General features: G+C 38.2%; 1 protein-coding gene across 9 annotated transcripts in view; it reads right to left on the reverse strand.

The window, feature by feature from the left end:
- The window catches only part of ARMC3 (armadillo repeat containing 3), a 91,096-nt gene that overhangs the window by 40,576 nt on the left and 25,876 nt on the right, over positions 1 to 24,644 (reverse strand). For all 9 annotated transcript variants that reach the window (XR_006890979.1, XR_006890980.1, XR_006890981.1 and 6 more), the window contains exons 4-10: positions 23,240 to 23,365; positions 21,498 to 21,566; positions 21,082 to 21,257; positions 18,193 to 18,387; positions 15,771 to 15,954; positions 4,235 to 4,387; positions 4,020 to 4,125 (exon numbers count right to left, since the gene is read on the reverse strand). Coding sequence is in view for 5 of the 9 variants with exons in the window: in XM_046678201.1 (XP_046534157.1) it covers positions 4,020 to 4,125; positions 4,235 to 4,387; positions 15,771 to 15,954; positions 18,193 to 18,387; positions 21,082 to 21,257; positions 21,498 to 21,566; positions 23,240 to 23,365 (1,009 nt within the window). In the remaining 4 variants the exon portion in view is untranslated. The remainder of the gene's footprint in view (positions 1 to 4,019; positions 4,126 to 4,234; positions 4,388 to 15,770; positions 15,955 to 18,192; positions 18,388 to 21,081; positions 21,258 to 21,497; positions 21,567 to 23,239; positions 23,366 to 24,644) is intronic.

The raw sequence follows: 24,644 nt of genomic DNA on the forward strand, positions 1-24,644 counted from the left end.
TCCATGAAATGCATCACTCCCAAAGGCACTGTGCCCTGAGGCTGTACTCAGAGCGCGGGGAGAGCACCCGCCCTCCCTGCAGGGTCCTGACAGCTCCACCGTAGAGCGTATGATGCCACTCACTCCAAATGGGAACCATAATACACCCCCCCAAAGTTCAATAACAGTATGATGGGTTTCACAAGGTTACGAGGGAAGGATTTTAGAAGATTTTAATTCAAACTCATTACAAATTTTTTTTTAGGTGAGGAGGAGATTGTCACTGAGCTCACATCTGTGTCCATCTTCCTCTATTTTGGATGTGGCACACCGCCACAGCATGGCTTGATCAGCAGTATGAGGGGTCACGCCCGGGATCCCAACCTGCAAACCCCACGCCACCAAAGTGCAGTGCGCAAACTTAACCACTATGCCACCAGGCCAATCCCCAAACTCATTACACATTTAAAAAAGCTTTGTTGATTAAAGAAGTAAATTTTCAAACATCCAGAAAACTTGAGTGTCAAGGAAGCCTTGTTCACAGAGAATACTATTAGGTAAGATCTTTTGGTACCAATTAAAGTGATATTTGTAATTAAAGTTGAAAATCTTCCACAAAGGGGTATGGATGGTCTGGCTATTTATTTATCATTGCCACCAAAATTGCTCATCATCTTACTATTTTATTACATATGAGCATGTTTTCTTTTGTAAGAAAGCAAGACGTGAAAATTTGAATTCAGGTATTTTAGATTACAAATTATTTTACATGCATTATAAAATTCTATTTTTAGATTATAAAAGTACTTAATTTTAAAAAGTATTTGTCATTTTTACAAAGAGTCACCACAAAGTATGTTTCTCCTTTTGGGTTGATTTTTTCCTTTAACTTAGAAAATTTTAATTTACCCACAACTTTCCAGGCAAAAATACGTTACATAATGGAAATTACGCTAGCATTTCATGTTATCAACACACCAATGAATACTCAGTTCATGAAACGAGCTTCCAACATCAGAAGGTACCCTGAGTTTACAAATTAGAAATCCATCTGGCCACATCAACATACGGGTATAAGAGAAGGGTTACATTTTAACAAACAGAATTAGTATTCACAGTGCTTAACTAGATTTTAGCTTAATTAGGACTAGCAATTATCAAGTATCCAAACATCTACCAAATGCACCTGGAACACATTATCTCTGGGTTTTTGCCTTCTTCCCTTACTACTTAGGTGTGGTGGAAAAGCAGCTTTCAACTCTTTCTAACCCCCCACTCCAGCCACCCCAGCAGCAGAGCCAGGACTCAGCCCAGGTCCTATAGCCCTTTGCTAGGAAAGGTGATGGAATGGACCACTTCCAAAAAGTGATGCTGGAAACACTCACCAATGCTGAGTTTAAGCTAATGATTTTTTAAAGACAATCTGAGTAGAAAATATTTTTTTATTAAAAATAAGCATTCACCTTTGTTTTCTCTTCTGCTGTGGTTAACTTCAGTAGTTAATACTTTAGGAGCCTTACCAGAAGGATGGACAACATGGCTTATTTGTTTTCATTCCTTTTGATTGACTATAGAATCTTTTTCAACTCCAGTCATCAGCGTTTGGCACAAACATGTCAAATCTGACTCCATTTCCTCCTTAAAAGCATTTATTTTCACATCTTTTTGCTCATAAAGTCCAAAGTAAAAACTGTATAGACCTCAAAGGACATCTATAAAACCAATTTCATTCATGTCCCATATCCGTAACCAAACACAAATCGAAAAAAAAAAATCAGAATGGACAGTATATAATACGCTAAAGAAATGACAGCAGTTAAAAATTTATGAAAATAAAATTAACCTACAAAAATAAAGTTGATTGTCATGGAGGAAATGTCAGGCATCATTTAGTCCTAATTGACTTTTCTGTGCTCACAAAATGAAACTGCAGAGTCAGATGACAAAAATCTGTGAAACAGATAATTGAAAGAGAAAATCTGAAGGCAGTGTTCTCTAGAACTACTTACCATCCTAATTTTCTATGTTTACTTAAAATTGTGAAATGATATAAGCCAGGTAAACTCACATCAAATCAAGACATTTATACACTCTGGAGGTCTGTTAAAGTATTCCAGATAATATGTACATCTAAAGGCACTGGGGGTGGAAGTGTTTTAGTGTCACAGATAAGATTTTTGCACTGGCATGACTATCTGGAAAAATCACCAAATATGCTATTTTCAAATTGCTACTTACTGGGACTCAATACTCTAGAAATTTGTGTGCTTTCATACCCGATGATGATGACCCCGAATTTAGGAAATTACCATGTCAAAGATCGTATCTATTAAAGGAACACAATTTGGCTTTGATGCTTATGCATCTCGGCTATATTTTTATTGGGCGTTGTTAGATTTTTAGTCATTCCATTAAAATATTTGTGTGGGAGTAGAGGAAGGGAAAGAACGGGTAAGAAATGGATTAAGAATATGATGGGGGTGGAGGCAGATTCATTTCAAGTTAGAAAAGGGTAATTTTAGCCACAATGCCGTAAAACAATAACATACCAAAGTTAATAACTAACGTATTGTGATGGCTAATTTTATGTGTCAACTTGACCGGGCTAAGGGATGCCCAGATAGCTGGCAAAATACTATTTTTGAGTGTCTGTGAGGGTGTTTCTGGAAGCGATTAGCATTTGAATCAGTAGACTGAATGAAGATCGCCCTCACGAATGTGGGTGGGCATCATCCAATCCACTGAGGGCACAAATAGAACAAAAAAGGAGCAAGAAGGGCCACTTAGCTTGCAGCTGGAGCTGGGACAACCATCTTCTCTTGGACATCAGCACTCCTGGTTTTCAGGCCCTCTGACTCAGACTGAATTACAACACCATTGCTCCTGGTTCTCCAGATTGAAGATGGCAGATCATGGGACTTCTCAGCCTTCATAATCACATGAGCCAAGTCCTCTAATAAATCTCCTCATACATTTCTTCGATTGGTTCTGTTTTTCTAGAGAACCCTGACTAATTCTCATACGAAATATAGGGAGAGTAAATAACTATTCCATTTATGAAAGTTGCCTTCAAGAAATTCTTACTGTTTTATAAGGCAACCTTATCTTCTGTAGGGGAAATAACACAGACTTCGGAGACCAACAGACGTGGCTTTAATTTCCTAAAAGTGGCTATTTTAATAAATGTATGTTCCCACGAAAATGAAGTAACCTGGCAGAGTCTCATTTTCCTCATTAGTTGATGGATTATCTTGATAATTAAATTTTTAAAAGAATGTAACCCACATGCCACAGTGCTTGGAATACAGAAGACATTCCTTTTCAACCTTTCTTCAAAGTATTTACCCATGATATGTTGTTTTAAATTTATTTCTTTTTTCTTTCTTCTTTTTTTTTTTTTGAGGAAGATTAGCCCTGAGCTAACGTCTGCCAATCCTCCTCTTTTTGCTGAGGAAGACTGGCCCTGAGCTAACATTTGTGCCCATCTTCCTCGACTTTATATTTGGGATGCCTACCACAGCATGGCTTGCCAAGTGGTGCCATGTCTGCACCCGGGATCTGAATCAGTGAACCCCGGGCCACCGAGAAGCAGAACGTGCGAACTTAACCACTGCGCCACCAGGCCAGCCCCTAAATTTATTTTTTAAATGTTTTTAGATTTACCTAATGTTTATGTCCTCTTAAAATAGAGCTTTAAAATTTTTTTCCAGATTTATCAAATGTTTCTATAATGTCATCTTTAATATTTCCATCATTATCCAGTTTGATTTGTACTGGAACCTTCCACAAGAGTTAGCCTGTTGTCTGAATCCAACGGTCCACACATTTTCCCAACAAGCCCAGATAGAGGCAAGATTTTGTAATATCTTTGGAAAACCGGCCTATCTGATGACTTTTATTTCCATGGAGTTCCTAAGGAATAACCTGAGCTATGGAATGAATATGTAAACTGCCTTGAAAGCCAAAAGATTAAAATGAGAGCATCTCGGACGTTAGCTCTCCCATAACAGGCCGTGCCGAATGAGTCCTTTTGTACTTACTTTGCATTCGCAGGATTACAAGTGGTCAGATTGGCCAGGGCGAGGGCGGCAGCCTCTCTGACCTCTTCGTTGTCACTTTTTAGCAACTGAATTAACTGTGGGATCCCTACACAAAAAGGAAAGGTAAAAATGTGACTTTACAAACATCCACGTAAACTAGAGAAGGTGGTAGGTAACCCAAAAAGGTTCAAGCCGGTTTCCCGCGCTCAGCTTACCCTGATTGTTGAAGAACTCTTTGCTGCCGGCATTCTCAGACATGGCCGAAATGGCCTGGGAAGCAGCAATTTTAGTTCCATCGCTCTCGGAACCCAAAAGGGCTACAAGGCATTTTTCAACTTCTTGTTCGTGAAAAAGTTTTCTATTTTCAGCTTTCATAAACCAAAAGGGGAAAAAAAATCAGAATTTGGCTGCAAAAACTGTGCAAGTATAATTACTTCCGCATCCAAAATGTGATAGGTTTTCAAACTATTTGCTAGCTTTAGTCAAGAGTCTGAACTAAACAAAAAATATATCTATTTAACCTTTAGAACACGGTGATTATGCAAAATGAATTATGGATATTGCCTTTTTTCCCTTTCCCCTTATATGATATCAACACTATGGCAAAGAAAATTCTATAACGAGAAAGAGGCAAGTTTCAGATTTAGCAGGATCTTATTTAATACCAGTCACGTGCCTGGCATGGTTCTGTATTTATACATGCTATCTTCTCACTAAGGACAAAAACCTATTTATTTGATGTTTATTTTAAATACAAAAACCAATATTTAAAGAACTAAAATGTACAAACTGGTGAACTTGATGCTCAAGAGAAGAGGAGAAAGTGAAAAATGAGTAATGAAATATGCTCCCAAGTCTTAAGGAATTTATAATGGTATCCAAAAAATCATAGTCATCTTTTCTCTTAAGTTATAATACATGCTGACATAGCAAAAATTAAAAGAATTATTTATTTGCTAATTCACCATAAACATAATCTAAACATACATTAATACAGTTTTCTTTATTTGAAAACATATAAAGTTATGACTCTAAGTACATAGCATGATATTCACCTCATTTATAAAACAGTAAATTAAAAACCAAAGTATTTTTAATGTTCTTTTTGTTCCCTAATTTTTTCTCTTGATTTCGTTTGATTTTTTTATTAAATGGCAATCTCATAGTAATACTAAAGCAAATACTACATTAAACTAAATTAGAACATTAAAACTAATTTTTTTATTTCGTATTCTATAGTTAGTTCTAAATAAGTTACTATTTACTAAAAGCATGTACTAGAAAAAAAATATATTAAACCAACCTCAGTTTTAATGCCGTAAGGGGTACCAGACACTAGTTTGAACAGAAATAACTTACAAATAATTCTTTTATTTATAGTTCCTTCAAAAAACTTTGTCATAGGTTTGCTTCTCCATTAATTAACCTTTATAAAGTCAATTTACATGATAAAATAGAAGGATGTGTGATATATGCTCTTAGGATGTTGACATATAAGAGAAGAATATTCCTTTAGAGTAAAAATCTCTGCAAAAATGATGATGTTAATTTAGATTATATCTACATGTGGAATTAATTCATTACTTGAATATATTTTAATTAACTTTTTTCCAGAAATAGCTTCAGAAATCATAGTGACTAGGGTTCCATTTTACAGTTAATATGTGATTTCTGTCTTCTTTCAACAACGATTTTTTAAAATCGCCCCCTTTCCCAGAACCAGTGTCACATTCAGGAGTCACCATGTTTGCAAATACTTCTTTGGCCTGCTACACAGATGTGTGCCAAGCAATCTGGCCATTAACTGGCACATCAAAGTTCATAACACTTCTGTTCATTCATCTCAAACCGATCATGAACCATGTCCTGTAACCCTATCATTTTAATCTCTTGCTCTTTTCATATAAAATTAGAATTCAGGCAGGCCATAAGTGTTTCATAAAAAAGCTGCAATTGATACTTAGATCTCAAGAATGTGGCTCCTAAAATATTTTAAAATATATGTAGTTTTCCCTGAATAAATAAGATCAGAAGTCATTCTAGAGTCTCTGACCTAAAATGTTTAGATGGATAAGAAAGACTTCCCTGATGGCTCTAAATGAGCTTTCCTAACACAACACTCTGAGCATGGATTCTATCAGGAAAACTGGCCAAAAGAGTTAATTTGAAGAGACTGACTTTGGAGTGTGTAATTGTGGCATTCAAAAAACAGTATACATGCCATTATTGGAAAGATTTTTAAAACTATTTAGGTACTGTGAGCAGTTGGTTTCTCAACAGAGTGTTCTGAAAATTCAGCTCTGTTCACCAAACCTCCAAAGTGCTGAGCGCAGCACAGCTGTAATGGATTTCAAAGATGAATTAACACGTTCACCACGTATCTGCACCGAATTGCTACACGGAGAAGTATTTATGTTTTAATTATGCAGATAATAAAGACGGTGTGGTAATTATGCTACTAAGAGAGTAATGTCCTTTAAAAATAACGTTTGTTGAGTATCATTCAAATAAAAAGCATGAGGTTTTGTAACTGAAAATAAATCTGTAGGTAATGATGCTTTTCTTCACCATTCTCAGAAGTTGCCACTGTGCCACCCTTGCTCCTGCTGAGATGTTAATGCCAGTTCATAAACCTCATGGCAAAACGGTAATTAACACCTTCCTCTTCCTGGTGCCAGGTCAAAGGCATACCGACTCAGCTTTCCATGGTAGAGATGCATGTTAACACTTCACTCAGTGAACAAAACTTAAAAACCGCGTATTATGTGTTTCTGTGATTCAACTGTGTTTTTGACATGCAATGACTATGCATTACCTAGCCTACAGAAATTTTTTTGACGATAATGGAAAGTAAAAAGAAAATGTTATAAATGAATACTAATGGTTACATTGTTCTTTTTTTTTTTTAAGATTTTATTTTTCCTTTTTTCTCCCCAAAGCCCCCCAGTACATAGTTGTGTATTGTTAGTAGTGGGTCCTTCTAGTTGTGGCATGTGAGCTGCCACCCCAGGGTGGCCCAATGAGCAGTGCCATGTCCATGCCCAGGATCCAAACTGGCGAAACCCCAGGCTGCCAAAGCAGAGCATGTGAGCTTAACCATTTGGCCACGGGGCCGGCCACCTACATTGTTCTTAATAACAATATAAGGAGTAATATTTGTTAAAACCTACTTATGCAGTTTTCTAATTGTGGAAAATTATTTTAAAACTTCTTCATGATTATTTACTTTCTTTCCTTTTTTTTTTTTCTTTGTGAGGAGTTTGGCCCTGAGCTAACATCTGTTGCCAATCTTCCTCTTTGCCCAAGGAAGATTGTTGCTGAGCTAACATCTGTGCCAATTTTTTTTTCTTGTATGTGGGACACCACCACAGCCTGGCTTGATGAGCAGTGTCTAAGTTCGTGCCCAGGATCCAAACCTGTGAACCCTGGGCTGCTGAAGCAGAGCATGCAAATCCAACCACTATGCCACCAGGCTCGCCCCATGATTATTTACTTTCAATACAGAAATATTAAGAGATAACTTTGTTAATCCTCATTAAGTTTGTAGAGTTTATAACTGTTACTAACATAAAGTCAGGCATGTCTAATGTAAAATCTGGTAGATAGAAATCAAGGCAGGCAACAGTTGATATAGAAAGGCGTTGACAAGAAATATACGTAGGATCTGAAAAGAAGGCAGAGTTTAGAATGGAGCCAGGGAGGATCTGGCTAGGCAAATAGCATTAGGAGGTAAATAAGTCACCAAAATAGAAGAGAATAATCAGGTAAATGAGGAAGATGCCAATTTATCCTCTGGCACTGGCTCTAGGGAACAGGATGTTGTTTCTGTTCTAATATTGTATTCTGGACGGAAGTGGGCGATTCCGCCCACAAATGTTGTGGCTAAGGCAGTTCAGAGTTGTTAGGGGAATTCTGCTTCTGGATGAATTTGGAATGGAGAGAGGTTCTCAAAGCCGTGTCCTTCCAATCAGGAGAGGGTTCGCTCTTGGGGATGTATTGGGATATGTAGACAGCGAGAAAGCTTGGATCTTTGTGGAATCATTTCTCTTTCTAGAGACTCCAAAGACCAAGCTTCCAGACTAGAGACCTCCTAGGCTAAGAAAAATAAACCGTCTCTGCACTCGTTGGACTTGAAGCCTCATTTGATGTACTTTTCCAGTGTTTGTTCAGTTACCAAACGTGGAAACAACTTAGAAAGGAAGGAGACTGTGCCAGAAAGGATAGAGGAAGGCTATCCTTCCTCTATCTAATTTCTTGAATTAGAAATGCAAGCTTTTACAGTAATAGCTGAAACCTGCCGGGCAATGGTGAAGGATCTCCACTGTAACACAGATGGGCAGTTGGTTGAGTTACGTTAGGGCAGATGTAAATCTCTTCCCACCTGGAAAATGGAGTTCTGCTAAGCAACGGAAGCTAACTTTTTGTGCTATGCTTGCTTGGTATTCCATAGTAGCAGGGTCAGCCTACCTTAGTCCAAGCATTAATTTAGCATAGTAGGGATAGATGAAGGCTATGGTGGGAGGAAACTGATAGCATCTTTAAAGCAGAGCGGGCTACACTCGGTTAAAGCATGAGAAAGTACATTCTGAAATTTCTTACAGGCAGAAAGAAAAACCAGTTATTTTATTGACACCTCAAAAAGCAATAAAATTAGAAAATTTTATTTTCCCTCTATGCCCAGGTATCTGTAGAACAAAAATACCAATAGATCAAAACAGGATTTCCAAAATCAGAATCCAGACCAAGAACCTAAACCAGAGCAAATGTATACAAAATTACAGCATAAGGTATATGCTTGAGAGCACTATGGAGAGAGTCTGAGCAAGATCCAGTTGACAACCAATGGTCATATGATTGTATGAAACAGAAGAATCTCTGATTCCAAGCTGGGGCATCTGGACTTGATCCTGTTCGTCCTAGTCCAAGAGACAGTAACTTGGGGTCCATGGATCCAGAAGGCATAGATGGGCTTCAGGCAGTCCAAGACTCCCTGAAATTATATGAAGAATATTGTGCATATGCACATTTAGGAGGAGGGACTCTTTCATCAGATTTTCAAAGAAATTCAAGACTCCTCAAAACTCGAGTTTGGGCAACGTTGCTGGATGCGCTTGGAAGTGATCAGAAATACAGGCAGGAATTCAGAAGACAGGTCATAGGTAGATACAGGTTTGGGATTCATAAGCAAATAAGGAGTCAGCTGAAACAGTCATAAGCGAGACCACTCAGGGAGACGGAAAAAAGAACAAGACAGAAGGTGGGAAGGCGGGTTTAATATTGAAATGACAGGCAGAGGAGAGGAAGCTGGTGAAGGCAACGAGTTGGTGTGGTGATTAAGATAATAATCAGAGGGGAGGGATGTTATGAAAATCAAGGGCTAGAAGAGTTTTAAGGAGGAGGGGGCAGTCAACAAAGTGAAAGGCACAGAGAGATCAAGTAAAGCACAGGCTGAAAATGTGTGTGTGGGAGTTAGGATGTGGGAGGTCAAAGTCAAATTCTCCAAGGACTGTTCTGGCAGAACGGTGGAAACAGAAGTCACATGCCGTAGGTTAAGGGATGGAGATAAGATGAAGAGGTAGGGTTATTTAAAGTTGACTAGTCTTCCAAGGAGGCTGAGTGTAAAGAAAAGGAGAAAAAGAGGGCCATGGGGCAGGGACAAGAGAGGAAGAAACAAATCCCATAAGCTACCCCGGGTGAGTGAACAACCATGGGCTCTGCAGAATGCTCCAAACTTCTATCAGCTTCTTCCTCTATAACCAGTGGACCGGGAGGAAATAGCATGTTAGGGTTGCAACATCACATTGGAGGGAAGCCCCATCATCATCCAAAACTGGGCTGAAGGATTCCATTGCCATCTCAGTTGATGGGGAAAATAGGCAAAGGGCACCTTGTGAGCCTCATCTGTTCATTTAAACCAGGCCTAGACAGAGCACTTCTCCTTCCATGATGAACTAAACATTAAAACCAAAAGCATGAAAGAGTGTGTAACAGGTACAGAAGAAAGAGAACGGAGATGGTCTAAAAACAATAAATATTCCTGGGGAAAAATATTAAATAAAACAAAAATAATCAAAAGTATAATATAAGTTAGGAAAAATAAACAAAACATGATTCTACAGTTCAAAAGACTTCACTATGTTATAGGCAGAGAGAGAGTCTCAGACATTATTTTGGGAAAATTTTTGAACTCTTAGGATAAAGGATTCTACCCAAATAGAAAAAGAAACACCTTATATACAAAAGAATGGAAATCAGGCTATCCTTAGACTCAGACTCAACAAAAGCAACAATGATAGTAACTTGAGGAGAAACTGCAATGATGAGAATTCCAAACCCAGCTAAACTGTCATATACGTTTGAAGGCAACAAATATTCAAAGGTCAGGTCTTGAAAAATACACCACTATTGACTATCTCTGAATAAAAAAAAAAATTTTAACTGAAAAAATATACTCTGGTTAATTAAGAAATGAATCGAAACTAAAATCTGAAGAATGGGTACGTTTTATTATGAGAAATTCACAAAGTACACTGAAACAGACCCAATATGTACATAATGCTAAAGGGTAAATGTGGATGAAATTGAATGTAATGGCAAAGTGATTCTTAACAAGGAGAGATTTATGTAGATTTCAGAGAGGAGAATCTGTAACCCCTATGAAATTTACAAACATCAGGGAGGGGAAGAGTTAGGGAAGCAAAAGTGTTAAATATCTTAACTATAGTAACTTTATCTTTAAAATAACCGTTTTAAACTTTTTTTCAAATCTATATAACGAAGAGAAAGAAAGAAAACAAAGAGACAGCACAGAAAAATGAAAAGTAGAAAGCATAAACATGATGTCAGAAAGAAGTTCTAATAGTGGCAAAGATAAATCTAAATGTTCTGTCGCCTTGCCTTCAGATCTAGTGACAGTGAAGGTTTCACAATATTGCTCATCTGTGGGAACTTCACCACCTTGTTTGTTCCCTTTTATATTTCTGAAAGTTGTGTCTTTATTTAAATCATCTGGAATTTACAGAGCTGTTTTCTGCCAAGACCATGTTTGATAATACATGGCAATCTTAATATCAAATTAGAATTTTATAGAGTTTAAAAAATCAGAAGTGGATATAAAGCAATATTAAATAAAGCAAAGTTAGCTAATATAAAATTACAAGAGAAAATCAACAGAAATGACATAGTGGGAAACTTTTAACATACCACTCTTCATCTGTGATAGATCAAAGTAGATAAAAAATAAGGACAAAAAGAACTGTACAATATAATTTATAAAGCTGAACTAAAAGACAAATATCAAACTTTACATTCTACAGGAAATATATCTTTTTGTGTGTTCAACAAATATTTATTCACTTATCTCATTCATTGTTTTTCTAGAATAGTGCCTTGCATATAGCATGCATACAATAAATATTTGTTGAGCATTAAGCAAAGAGTATACCTTTTCAAGATTTCATGGAACACTTGTACACATTGATTATATACTAGGCTTTGGTGAAAATGCATTACCATCCTTGAAGCAAATTTTGCATTTTTTAAACTACAAATCAAAAATATTAGAATTAAAAACTAAAGGCTTTGTGGGGCCGGCCCGGTGGCACAGTGGTTAAATTTGCGTGCTCTGCTTCTGTGGCCCGGGGTTCGCTGGTTCGGATCCCGGGTGTGGACCTGTGCACCACTCGTGAAGTCGTGCTGTGGCAGGTGTCCCACATATAAAATAGAGGAAGATGGGCACAGATGTTAGCTCAGGGCTAATCTTCCTCAAAAAGAAAGAAAGAAAGAAAGAAAAACAACAAAATAAAATAAAATGAAAGACTTTGAGCTCAGAGTCCTCACCAAGAAATGGGATCTGGGATCCACTATAGGTCTTTCTCTCAAAGGGTTGGCCCAATATGCTGATATTGTCAAAAGGCTGACTAAAATACTAGATTCCTAAGACTGAAATTGAAAATATTCATAAATAAGCCATCTTTATATTATATAAAGTGATGGCGCATGTTTTCGAAATGCTGTTCATAACACTTACCACCACACTGCAAGGAGGGTATCATGAACAAGAGAAAGTCCAGAAAAGCTAAGAAAATGATTACAGTTTGGCCTGAGGACATGATGTATTAAGAGAGACTAAATAAGATAAGGATTCTGTCAGGAACAGTGATGGTTGAAGGGAACGTGAAAAAAATCACAAATGGTGTAGACCAAATACGTACAAATTTAGTCATTAGATTCTATAATAAAGAGTGAGAAGACACGATTTGGAACTGGAAGGTAGTCATTTTAGAACTAACATAAGGAGGTAGATTCATAAAACATTAAGCCAGATGGGACTTAAAGACTATCTGGTTGAATTTCTTTGTCTTACAAATAAAGAACAGATTTCAACAAGAGGTGCTGAGCAAATTGGATATCCACATGCAAAAGAATGATGCTGGATCCCTACCTTACACCAAAGACACAAAAACAACTCAAAATGGATCAAAGACCTAAACACAAGAGCTAAAACTATAAAACTCTTGCAAGAAAACGTAGCAGAAAATGTCATGACTTTGGATTTGTTAATGATTTCTTGGATATGACAGCAAAGCCCAGGCAACAAAAGAAAAAATAGATAAATTGGACCACAGCAAAATGAAAAACTTCTGTGCATCAAAGGACACAATCAATAGAGTGGAAAGGCAACCTGCAGAATGGGAGAAAACATTTACTAATCATGTATCTGATAAGGAGTTAATATCCAGAATATATAAAGAACTCCTACAACTCAACAACAACAAAATAAACAATCTGGTTTAAAAAATGGGCAAAGGATTTGAATAGACATTTCTCCAAAGAAAATATAGAATTGGCCAATAAGCACATGAAAAAGATGCTAAATATCACTAATCATTAGGGAAATGCAAATCAAAACACAATGAGATACCACTTCACACCAATTAGGATGGCTACTATAGGAAAATAACAAGTGTTGGTGAGAAAATGGAGAAGTCAGAACCCTTGTGCCCGACTGATGGGCATATAAAATGGTGTAGCTACTATGGAAAATAGTATGACCATTCCTCAAAATATTAAACACAGAATTACTGTAGTATCCAGTAGTTCCACTTCTGGGTAGATACCTCAAAGAAGTGAAAGCAGAGACTGGAAGGGAAATTTGTACATCCATGTTCATAGCAGCATTGTTCACCATAGCCAGAAGGTGGAAGCAGCCCAGGTGTCTAATGGATGAATGGATCAACAAAATGTGGTATATACATACAGTGGAATATTATTCAGCCTTGAAAAGGAAGAAAATTCTGACACATGCTACAACCTGGATAAACCTTGAGGACATCAAGTGAAATGCCAGTGACAAAAGAACAAATGTTGTATAATCCCACGTATATGAGAACTTAGAGTAGTCAAAATCATAGAGACAGAAAGAATGGTGATGCCAGGGTCTGCAGGGAGGGGAAAGTGGGAGTCATTGTTTAATGGGTACAGAGTATCTGTTTTGTAAGATGAAAAGAGTCCTGTGGATGAATGGTGGTGATGGTCACACAACAATGTGAATTTACTTCATGCTGCTGAACTGTACGCTTAAAAATGGTTAAGATGGTCAATTTTATTATCTGTATTTTACCACAATTTTAAAAAATGAGAAGAATAGAACTCATTTCCTTTCCTTCAGTCAAAACCTGCTCCTCTCCTTGAGTTCCCCGTTTCTGTGAGTGGCGTCATTCTACTTCCAGCTGTCCAAGCCAGAAACCGGGCCTTGTCCTTGACATCACCTCCTTCCTCCCCAACCCACTGGTCATTCAGTAAACACTATGGACCCCCATTGTGCCAGGCACTGTGTTGGTGGTTCTTCTGCAAATGCCTCTCAGCCATCTCAATCACCGTGTCTGTGTCAGAACCCTGTCACCCCCCACCAAGACCACCCACTGCAGCGATCCCTGTCCTGGTCTCTCCCTGTCTTTGCACACGTCTTTGCAGCAAGAGTGCTCTTTCTTTAAAAAGTGAAAATCCAGAATGTTCCTTCTCCTCTCTAAGTCACTTCAATGGTTCTTTGTTGCCATGAAAATCAAGTCCATAGTCCTTAACTTGGCTTGCAATGCCCATTAGCATTTGGCTCCTCATTACTTCCACAGCCTTAACTCTCAGTTTTCTGCTACCTTCTATTCACTAGCCATTCTGAAAAATTTCAGTTCTGGAGTTTACCACGCTCTGTCCCTCTCTGGCGTTTACACACACTGTTCCTTCTCCTTAGAGGACTGCTGGCTCCCCTCCCACCAGGACCTCCCTTGCCCAGCCGGTTTCTATTATTTACCCCAGGTCCTAGCTTGTCAATCACCTATTTCAGGAAGACTTGTCTCACCTAAGTCTGCATTAGGAGGCCCTCCTGGGGGATCCGGTTCTCCCATCATCAAGCACCTTTAACACCGCCTTGTGATTGCCTGTTTACTTGGCAGCTCTGGGTTTACTAACACAAAGTGAGGACTCAATAAGTCATTAATAAATAGGTCTGGAGAGGCTGTAGTGCACTCACAGTCACATCCCCAGGCCACCGCAGTGCCAGCAGCGGAACCACTAGTAGAACAAGAACACCAGGAGCTCTCTATCCAGTGTCCTTTCCATGACTATGTCACATGATGGCTAAACGACTCATGAAACTCACCATCCCACGAGGGCCTGGAACAAGCTTCGAATGGCCCAGCCACACTAAACCAAAGAGAAGTGGAGATCTGCAAAAATTTTAGGTTTGCCATTGTCCCTGTCTTCCCACGGCCCTCTCTTTGGGCCTCAAATAGCTAAGGTGGCGTGGGATAGACAGAAAACTGAACTGACCAGGTATGATAAGGTCTAAGTTCCACTGGACAGAATACTGACTCAACCAACTTTTGCCAATATTAAAAACCTTAATTTTACAGACTGTCTTTAGATTGGGTATTCATAATGTAACTCACAAAGCCCGTCTATATTAACTATGTCCTAGAGTGGAATTCGGCTGACTGCATTAAAACTCGGCCTTGAAGAAATCCAGCATGGGTTGAAAAGGAAATGTTTCCCATAATAATACACACAGACATATATACAGATGTGAGTATATATGTTTAGAATATAAATCACTTTCACTAGTCAAAGCTGTCATCATTTATAAGAGAAGTGATGTAGAAGGGGGAAAATAAAATCACATCTTTTATTAAATAAAATACTCCAAATATACATAAATTAAAACTATAATTTCATCTTCGGTGCTTGTGATGTAATTAATCTCTCATGTTTTACAGATTTATATCAACATAGCTTGCCACTGAAATGAAAATTGTATTATGGAGATGGGAGGAACATATTATTTTTCACAGCTATATAACAGGGCACTGCTGGACTCCAGCTGAAACTTGAAATTACTATATAGATTTCACTCCAAATGTGGATTTATTGAAACAATGTTTCCAGGATCACAAACACTGCATACATTCTATATAATTCCAAAATCAAGAGAAATAAAGGCTTCAAACTTAATTTGGGAGTGAACTGTTTACAAAAGCTGGAGGTCTAAGCACACTGAGTTTATTACATCCTGGACAAAGTAATCTCTCCTTTAACTCATTGGCACTGAGATGAATTTTGGCCTTAAATAGTAGGTATAGCACTGTTCTCAAATGGTCGTTTAAAAGCAGATGAATACCCTAGTGTTTGTTAGCACTAATCAAAATTAAGAATACAAGAGGAAATATGTACGCTTAGTTTGTATAAAACGTGACATACAATCAGAAGCCGCTTTAGTGATGGCTTTGGCTGCATTCTTCTGAATGTCAGGAATTGTAGAGTTTTCTGCAAATGACAGGAGCTTCTTAAGGCCCCCTGTCTGCTGAATCAGCACCATGGTATCCATATCTTCAAGGCAATTGGCTACCACTGAAAGTGCTTCTACGTGAAGGTCATTCCATTCCTAATAATAAAAGCAAATACAGCTCTAGAAAGTTCTCCTAAAAGAAATGTATACTTTCCACATTTTACAAGACAGACTAAGGTCAGTCCGAACATAATGTAATTAATTATGTTGTGACAGAGGCTCAAGGAAACAGTTCTGTTTATTCACATAACATCACTCTCCCTTCTCACTTGCCCCATCTTTTCTCATTTCCCCTGCTCCAAAACGTTTTATGTACAAAAAATAATGGTATCCAAGTAAAGCTGCTCACACAACTTTCCACCAACAACAATTTTAAAATTTCAGGAAAATATTTTTTGAAAAATCAGACAGAAGCTGAAGGAAAGTGTATTCCTTAAAATCTCCAACTGGTAGAGGGAAGCTTTGTGAGTGTGTGGCTTTCTTGCCTGAGGAATCTCCCGAATCCCAATCCTGGAGCAGTGGAAGACTGCAGCCTTATCTGAACAGTGAAAAATTTAAGGTGGGAATCCTTAAAGTGAGAGAAACAGAAAGGACGCGCCCCCATCATGGTGTTTCACACAGCATTGCTTCCGATCAAGGAACACGCGTCGCAGCGAAAGAAGTGCAGCAATGGGCCCAAGCTCGCGGAACTCACTGGTCTTGCCATGTTCCCCACCGTCCCGCAGCAGCTGGCGTGATACAATGGTCTTCTTAAGACTGCTTTACAGGCCCAGCTAGGTGGCAGCTAGGTGGCAGGGCCCAAGCAAGGTTCCCCAGGAGGCTGTATACGCCCTGAATCAGTGTCTAATATATGGTGTTGTTTCACCCATAGCCAGGGTTCATGGGTCCAGGGATCAAGGGGTGGAAATGGGAGTGGCATCACTTATTATTACCTCTGGTGACCCACTAGCAAAGTTTTTGCTTCCTGTCTCCACGACCTTATTCTCTGCTGGCCTAAAGGTCTTAGTTCCAAAGGGAGGAACGTGTCCACCAGGAGACACAACAATGATTCCATTGAACTAAAAGTTAAGGCTGCTGCCCAGCCACTTTGGGCTCTTCACGCCTCTGAATCAACAGGCAAAGAAGACAGTTATTGTGCTGACTGGGGTGAATGATCCCCACTACCAAGGGGAAAATGGAAGCCACTCTACAGTAGAGGTAAGGAAAAGTACGTCTGGAAGACAGGAGGCCCCTCTAGGGCATCTCAGTACTACCATGCAGTACTACCATGTGTGATTAAGGTCGATGAACAACTACAGCAACCCAGCCCAGGCAGGACCACTCACGGCCCAGACTCTTCAGGAGTGAAGGTTTGGGTCACCCCACCAGGCAAAGAACCAAGACCAGCTGAGGTACTTGCTGAGGGCAAAGAGAACATGGAATGGGTATTGGAAGAAGGTAGTTATAAATACCTACTACAGCCATGTGACTAGTTATAGAAAAAAGGACTGTAATTGTCATGAGTATTTCTTGCTTATTTTGTTAAGAATGTGTGTGTGTGTGTGTATGAAATATCTTTATTTTCTTCCCTCTCTTATCCCCTTAGGTAACATAAGCTGTACTGACTTTACAAAATAGTATTCCAGTTACGGGATGTCATGGAGAAAAGTAAACACCATCCAGGGACTTTGCATCCTCTTCTGGGCAAAGGGTCAGTGCGTTTGTGGGGGTACACAGGACAGTTATATCATGTTAGGTGGAAATAGGACCCTGCTATTGTCTTTCTTTGGAGATTAAATATGATTTAAGGAGATACGTATGGTGCCAACTTGACAAGGGATGGACCTATGATGCTTAATTTTTATGTTTTAACTTAGCGAGGTCATGGTCTCAAGATATTTGGTCAAACACTATTCTAGATGTTTCTGTGAAGGTATTTTTTAGATGAAATTAATACTTAAATCAGTAGACTGAGTAAAACAGATTACCCTTCACAGTGTGAAGTAAATTACTCTCCTTACTTTACCTCAGAGAAACCTATGGCAGACAAAGGTTAAAAGACTAATTCTAGGCATTTCAGGAAGTCTTGAAGAAGATCATAAACAAGAATTAAAAAATCTTAAATCTTGTAACCAGAAGGTTTAAAAAATTATTTTATAATGGGCTTTATCATTAGTCTGATTTAATCATGCCAATAAAGTATGGAGCAATAAGCAAATTAATCCATCATACTTACTCTCATACTTAAATGTAATAAAACTTCATTTTAAAAAAATACTCTACAATTTGTATTTTATAAGAACATTTAGGAAAGATACATTTCCTCACAGAGAGTTGAATGAAAATTAGAAATACCTTAGTTTCTAGGATCTTAATAAGCTGGTCCACGCCTTGATTCTCTCTCAGCATTGTTCGTGACTCCTTGTCATACGTAACAACACCTAAGGTTTTGAGCGCCAACAACTGAATAATTGGATATTCTGACTTCAAGAGATCTAATATAGGAGGGATTGCATTTAGTTCGTGAAGTGTAGCTCGACATTGAAAATCCTGCCATGAGATACAAATGATCAAATAAGCAATTTTTAAAGCAAAATACAGTGTCAAGAAGGGAGAAATTCTATTTTCTAACAGAGAAAGTTATAATGTTCCCATCTTTTATTCCAGATTCCCTTCCAAAATAACTCACAAACAAAAATAAGCAAACTTGAAAATTAACACCACCAAAATATTCTTTTTAACCATGCAGACATTGTCAATAACAGGAAATAGACATCATCTGTGACTTCTGCAGTACCTAGTGTTGCTTTATTATACAAGAAACTCCTATTACCATAAACAACATTACAATAAAATCGATGCATAATAAAATTCTTTTCACACTCTATATCCTGTTTCAAACAGTATTTGATAAAATGAAATGATGGCATCAATTCCTTATTATCTTCATGCAGATGGATTGCTTATGAAATGCTTATATGCACGCAGTGCTGTCGGCAGGCCCTGTACATGCAAGCTTACATCAGGTTTAGTTCAGACACATGACCTTTATTTAAGACATTGACAATATCAAGGGGTCATTAGAGTCTAGGCGAGTTGCTCTGCTTTGTGTGTCTGTAATTCTATGTGTTGGGGGGGAGGGGTTGGTTGGGGTGAACAATGGAAAAAACAAGTCAAAAAACCATGAAAAGTCTCCAAACTCTGCCAAATCATGACATTTTAAATCAAAACATGGTAAATATAAAATAGTATTAAAGGTGGAAAAGGCCCCACTTAGAGCTTAGCTTTCCTCTATCCATCCTTCAACTGACCTCTAAAATCCAGCTTCCTTCAGACATAAAAAAACAGCGTTGCTGTTGGTCTAAGGGTTGAATTGTGTCCCTCTCCCCCACCCAACCACCAAATATATGTTGAAGTCCTAATCCTCAGTATCTCAAAACATGATCTTATTTGGGAACAGGGTCATTGCAGGTGTAACTCGTTAAGCTGGGATCACAGTGGAATAGGGTGGGTATTGAATGGTGTCCTTGTAAGACTGGTGTCTTTGTAAGAAGAGACAGAGGGAGAGACGACAGGAATGGAGCTGAAAACCAAACAATGTCAGGGATCAACAGCCACCACCAGAAGCTCAGGAGAGTCAAGGAAGGGTTCTACCCAGAGTCGAAGAGGGAGCATGGCCCCACCGACATCTTGATTTCGTCTTCCAGCCTCCAGAACCGTGCGGGAATAAATACCCATTGTTTTAAGCCACCCACTTTGGGGTACTTTGTGACAGCAGTCCTAGGAAATCAATACACTGTTATCAACTAGGACTTCTGTTGATGAAAAAGAGCGAAGGTTAAGTCTTTTCATTTCCATTTGATAAAAAATATAAGAAAATAGAGCTTTGAGGAGTCTTGGAATGAAAAACACAAACATTTATAGGACTATTTAGGCCTCCGGTGAGGTGAAGTAACTAGAGAAGGGAAGCAGCTGGACTTCCTCTTGAGGACGTCTCTTTTAGGAAGGAGTGAGGGTAACACCAGTGAGCGCCCAGCCACGAGGCGTTACATCCAAGGCCGGGAATGTATGCTTCCGCTGCCTTTTGGCATGAGCCCATTTGTCTCTTTTTTTCTATATAATTTGTCTACTTTGCCTCTCAGTAAATCCTCCCTCACCTTTGCTTTGCTATGTCTTTCTTTTACACTCTACTCCTGACTGTTTAAAAAGGTGTTTTTTGTATTTTCTGTTGATCTAAAGCTTATCAAATGTGTGTGGGAGTTGTTCGGGACCCTGAGCAGGTAAAGGAGGAGAGAAGGCTGTCCAAAGTGTCAGGGAGCCGACCCGCTGTGGGGGTGAGGGTGTGCGCACTGGGCTGGGGCACGGGGAAGCGGGCAGAACAAGCTGGGAGGGGGAGGTAGGCTGTTTCTTTCCACCGCAAAGGAAAACAGCACAGAGAGATACAGCACAGAGAGAAAGCATCTTGCAACTGTGAACCATGAGTTCTGTTCAGCGTACTTAATTCACTAGGCTTTCAACAATAAATAAGTCTAATCCAAAATCTTGGTACACTGAAGACAGCATATATTACATCCAGTGGGCGTAGATCACCAAGGTTAGATCAATAGGAAACGGCCCAGGTCAAACCTAGTTCAACATGAGTATTAGGTTTCCTCTATCAGAAGAAATACGTTTTATCTGGTATAATCCCACCTTAATCTGCAAGCTATTCTGTTCTTTAACATTTAAGTAGGCTTCTAAAATGCCCTTTCATGGGAGACAATTACTTATAAAGTGTGAATTTTATAATTACTTATAAAACTGAAAGTTATCCCCACTGAACTTCTACTATTTTTTCCCTGAATAGTAACTACCAAGGAGTACTGAGAAATACTGGTTAATCAAAACTGGTGAGTTTTTAAAAGTTTTTTCTTTTTTTTTTTTCTTTTGAGGAAGATTAGCCCTGAGCTAACATCTGCTGCCAATCCTCCTCTTTTTTGCTGAGGAAGACTGGCCCTGAGCTAACATCCATGCCCATCTTCCTCTATTTTACATGTGGGACGCCTGCCACAGCATGGCTTGACTAGTGATGCATAGGTCTATACTCAGGATCCGAACTGGCAAACCCTGGGGCCGCCAAAGCAGAATGTGCGAACTTAACCGCTGCACCACCTGGCTGGCCCAAAAGCTTTTTCCTTTTTTTAGCAGGGAAATAAATTCTATAATCAGTTTTTGTCAAAACACATTTTTAGGCATTCCTCTTACCAGGACCAAGTTGTAAATGCACTCAATAGAATTCTTCTTCACGTCAGGGTCTGGGCTGCTCAGCAGTCTGATGAGCGGCTCTAATCCACCATGTTCAAATATTTGCACTTTGCTGGTATACTCTGCAGACATGTTTGCTAGGCAAAGACTAGCAAACTCATGGATAACTACTTCTTCTGCATGTCAAAAACAAATAACACAAGCATGCTAAATGTTTATTTAACCATTCTTTTAAAACATGCTTTGAAAACCAAAGCTCTGTGAATTTCACCTTGGTTGGAGCTCATCTTAGTTTGAGAGATTTTAGTGACAATTCACAATTGGTATTTCGTAAACTATTGTCAATAAGTAGTTTAATCAAATGTGAAAAATAAACCAGTCCCATTTTTTGAAATAGATGTAGGATGCAAAATTACCTTCTGGAGCGAGCTGAGCAATGACAGAATGCATGACATCTAACTCCCTTAACAATTTTTTAACATCGTCTACAAAAGAAGAAACAGAATATTAATGTTTATTAACAATAATAGTAATGTCTGTTGAATAGTCCCTTATGAAATAGGGTCTATTATTATCTAATTTCACAGATAAGGAGATTGAAGCTCAGAATCACACAGCGAGTTAGTGGTGGGGCCAGTTTTCATGCCCAGGTCTGTCTGGCTCAGAAAAGTGCAAAATGTGCCTAGAACACCTATTGGGAAAGCTGAGTTACTGTGCCCTACATTTTTTTTTATTATACAGTAGTGTTGGGGAGCTAACTTTGCTATCCCAAAATGTGTCTCTCTGGCAGGAAGATTATTTTAGGCTGATTATTTTTAAGAAACAAAAGACTCAGGAACAGCTTTTATCTCCCCCTTAACTGCCTAAAAGAATTTAGATAAAGGACCTGTTCCAGGAAGAAGGTGTATGACCAGGGATATCTACAAAGAAGATGGGTTAGGTATGGTAGACCGGGGGAAACAACATGGCCTGTTTGATCAAAGCCCTCTCTGGCTCATTTTCTCTGCATAGCATGGCAAACATTTGTTTACCAAACATTGGCTTTCCTCATCTTGTAAACTGTTTTCCTCCCGTTTGAAGTCCCAGACCCCTACCCCTTTTCTCCTTAGCTCTTGGTGGCATATAAGCTTCAACTGCCTGACTGTCAGTGGGCCTCATAGTCTCATGGAGCCCCCGTACATATGAAATTAAATTTGATTTTCTCCTACTAGTCTGTCTCATGTCTATTTAATTCTTAGCCAGAAGAACTGAGAAGGGTAGAGGAGAAATTTTTCCTCCTCTACAGTAGTAATTCTTTTTTTTGTTTCATTGGTAGGGTGTTTTTAAATTTTGATTTTAATAAAGCCTGTACAGAATGTAAATAAGAATTATCCTCAGCCTTTTTGGATTAATACTTCTTGTTTCCATTCCATTTAATTATCAGAAATGCCAAAAATGCTTAAAGATAAGTATATTGATTTTTTTTATGTTCACTTTTGTGTTGCTTTTATGAGCCTAATTAAGGCTAGACAGGCATGCCCCTGCTTCTTTCCTGCCGTCCTTAACCCCCTTTTTCTCAGAAATAAGTCACAGCTGCTACCTTAGTTTTACAGTTTCTCTTCTTGGTCACTTGTCTTTGTCTGATATTCTAATAGACAAAACAGCATATTTTAACTATTGTTTCACCATATTAAATGTATGAAATTATTCAAGCAAGTAATAGGTCTGACTTAAGGTGTAAATATATGTCTAAACTTACTTTTGGCAAAATATAGTTTGCAGTTTCAAAAAAATACATATATCAAAACTCTTTACCCTGGGCTTTTTTCACTATAATATGTATGAAGGGTAACTAACAAATAGACAGATAAATTACATTATACTAACTCAAGAAAAACCTATTTTAATTTTAACAGACAATGATTGTTCTCCCAACTTTTAAGACTAGAACATACTACCTCACCAACTTTGAGAGTTTTTGCATGGATATATTTTTATATTTAAAAAATATCCCTTAAAAGAAGAAATCATACATTTGTTGCAATATACTTATTTAACTTTTTCGTTAACATTAAAGTCAGTTTAAATAAAATTAAAATGAATCCCTTCACATTAAATTTAAAAGAAGGATAATGCATTACCTGAGATTATTTGATTATTTTTAAAAGTTCATACTTACTGTTAGAAGCCAGGATCCCAAATATCATCGTAGCATTTCTTCTTACTATTTTGTCTTCATGCGTGAGCAGTTTAGTTAAAGGTTCCACAGCTCCAAGTTCAAGGAGGGTTGCTTTATTTTCCTCACCTGACATCACAGGTAAAATAAAATCATCATGGATATTATCAACCTCATGAAAACTCTTCTTTGTGTTATTCCAATGTCTTATTTGCCATCTGCCTTCCGCTTTCCTCTTTGCCTCCTCACATATGTCTCTCAGAATAAACTTTAGACACTGGGCACCCGGGACACTCCTGCTCTCCTTCCCCTGATGTGTGCAAAGCTGGCTTCCTCTCCGTCATTCAGTTCTGAGCTCACTCGGCACCTCCTCAGAGGAGTCTCTGACCTATCTGTCCAATGTCGCTACACCCAAGTCTTTCTCTCTTTATCCTGCTCTATTTTCTTCACACTTCTCAACGACCTCCATGCATTGCTGCCTAATCCACTATAACGGAACTTTCCATGAGACCAGATAAGCTTTCTGTTCTACTCTCATATCCTCAGTGCCTAGCATGATGCCAGTCAGGTATTGGCATAATTAATTGCATAATTGCCAAATCAATTATAAAAATTAATCAACACACACAGTCCCCACTTCAAGTTAGAATGCGTGTGGTGGAGTTGGCTCATTTTTCACCCAATGGGGTTACAGCTCCCACCAGGTCATGCAAGATGTGCCTGCAGCCAGCAGGGAGGTGCACATACAGAGGGGAGCCACCAGGGTCACTGGGGACTCCTTAACCGTGGCAAGAAGTGACAGAACCAGAAGGTCAAGTAAGGCCAGAGACTCGCCTAACTGTAGAAGCAATTTACCCTCACCCTGATGAGAGGGATCTCATTCTACAAAGTCAGGAATAACGTCCAGGCCTGATTAATTTCAGCTTTTCAATTTCATGGGCTATGAAAATATAGATTTCACTTTCAAAGTAATTTGAGAGTATAATAAAGTCACTTAGACTTTTTCTGTCTGTTTTCTCATGAAATTATTTTATAATTTATAAATTTATAAATTATTTATAATTAAATTTATATAAATTATATATAAATATATACTTATATATATTTTTATAAATATATATTATATATAAATATATAATTTAAATATTTTAATTTAAATATTTAAATATGAATTATAAATATATAATATATAATAATATATGTCATATATAAATATGTATATATAAAAATTATAAATTAATTTATTAATTTAAACTTTAAGTTATAGGTTCATATTCTGATAACACCGTTTCCAAAGCACAGACTATATCTTCCTATAGCCCATGGAACTGCCCTGTTTCTAAGTGATCGAATTTGTCACGTCATTAAAATATGTTGAAGTTTGCATTGTTGACTATTACAAACTTCC

The sequence above is a fragment of the Equus quagga genome, chromosome 12 (assembly GCF_021613505.1).
Source record: "Equus quagga isolate Etosha38 chromosome 12, UCLA_HA_Equagga_1.0, whole genome shotgun sequence".
Taxonomy (NCBI): domain Eukaryota; kingdom Metazoa; phylum Chordata; class Mammalia; order Perissodactyla; family Equidae; genus Equus; species Equus quagga.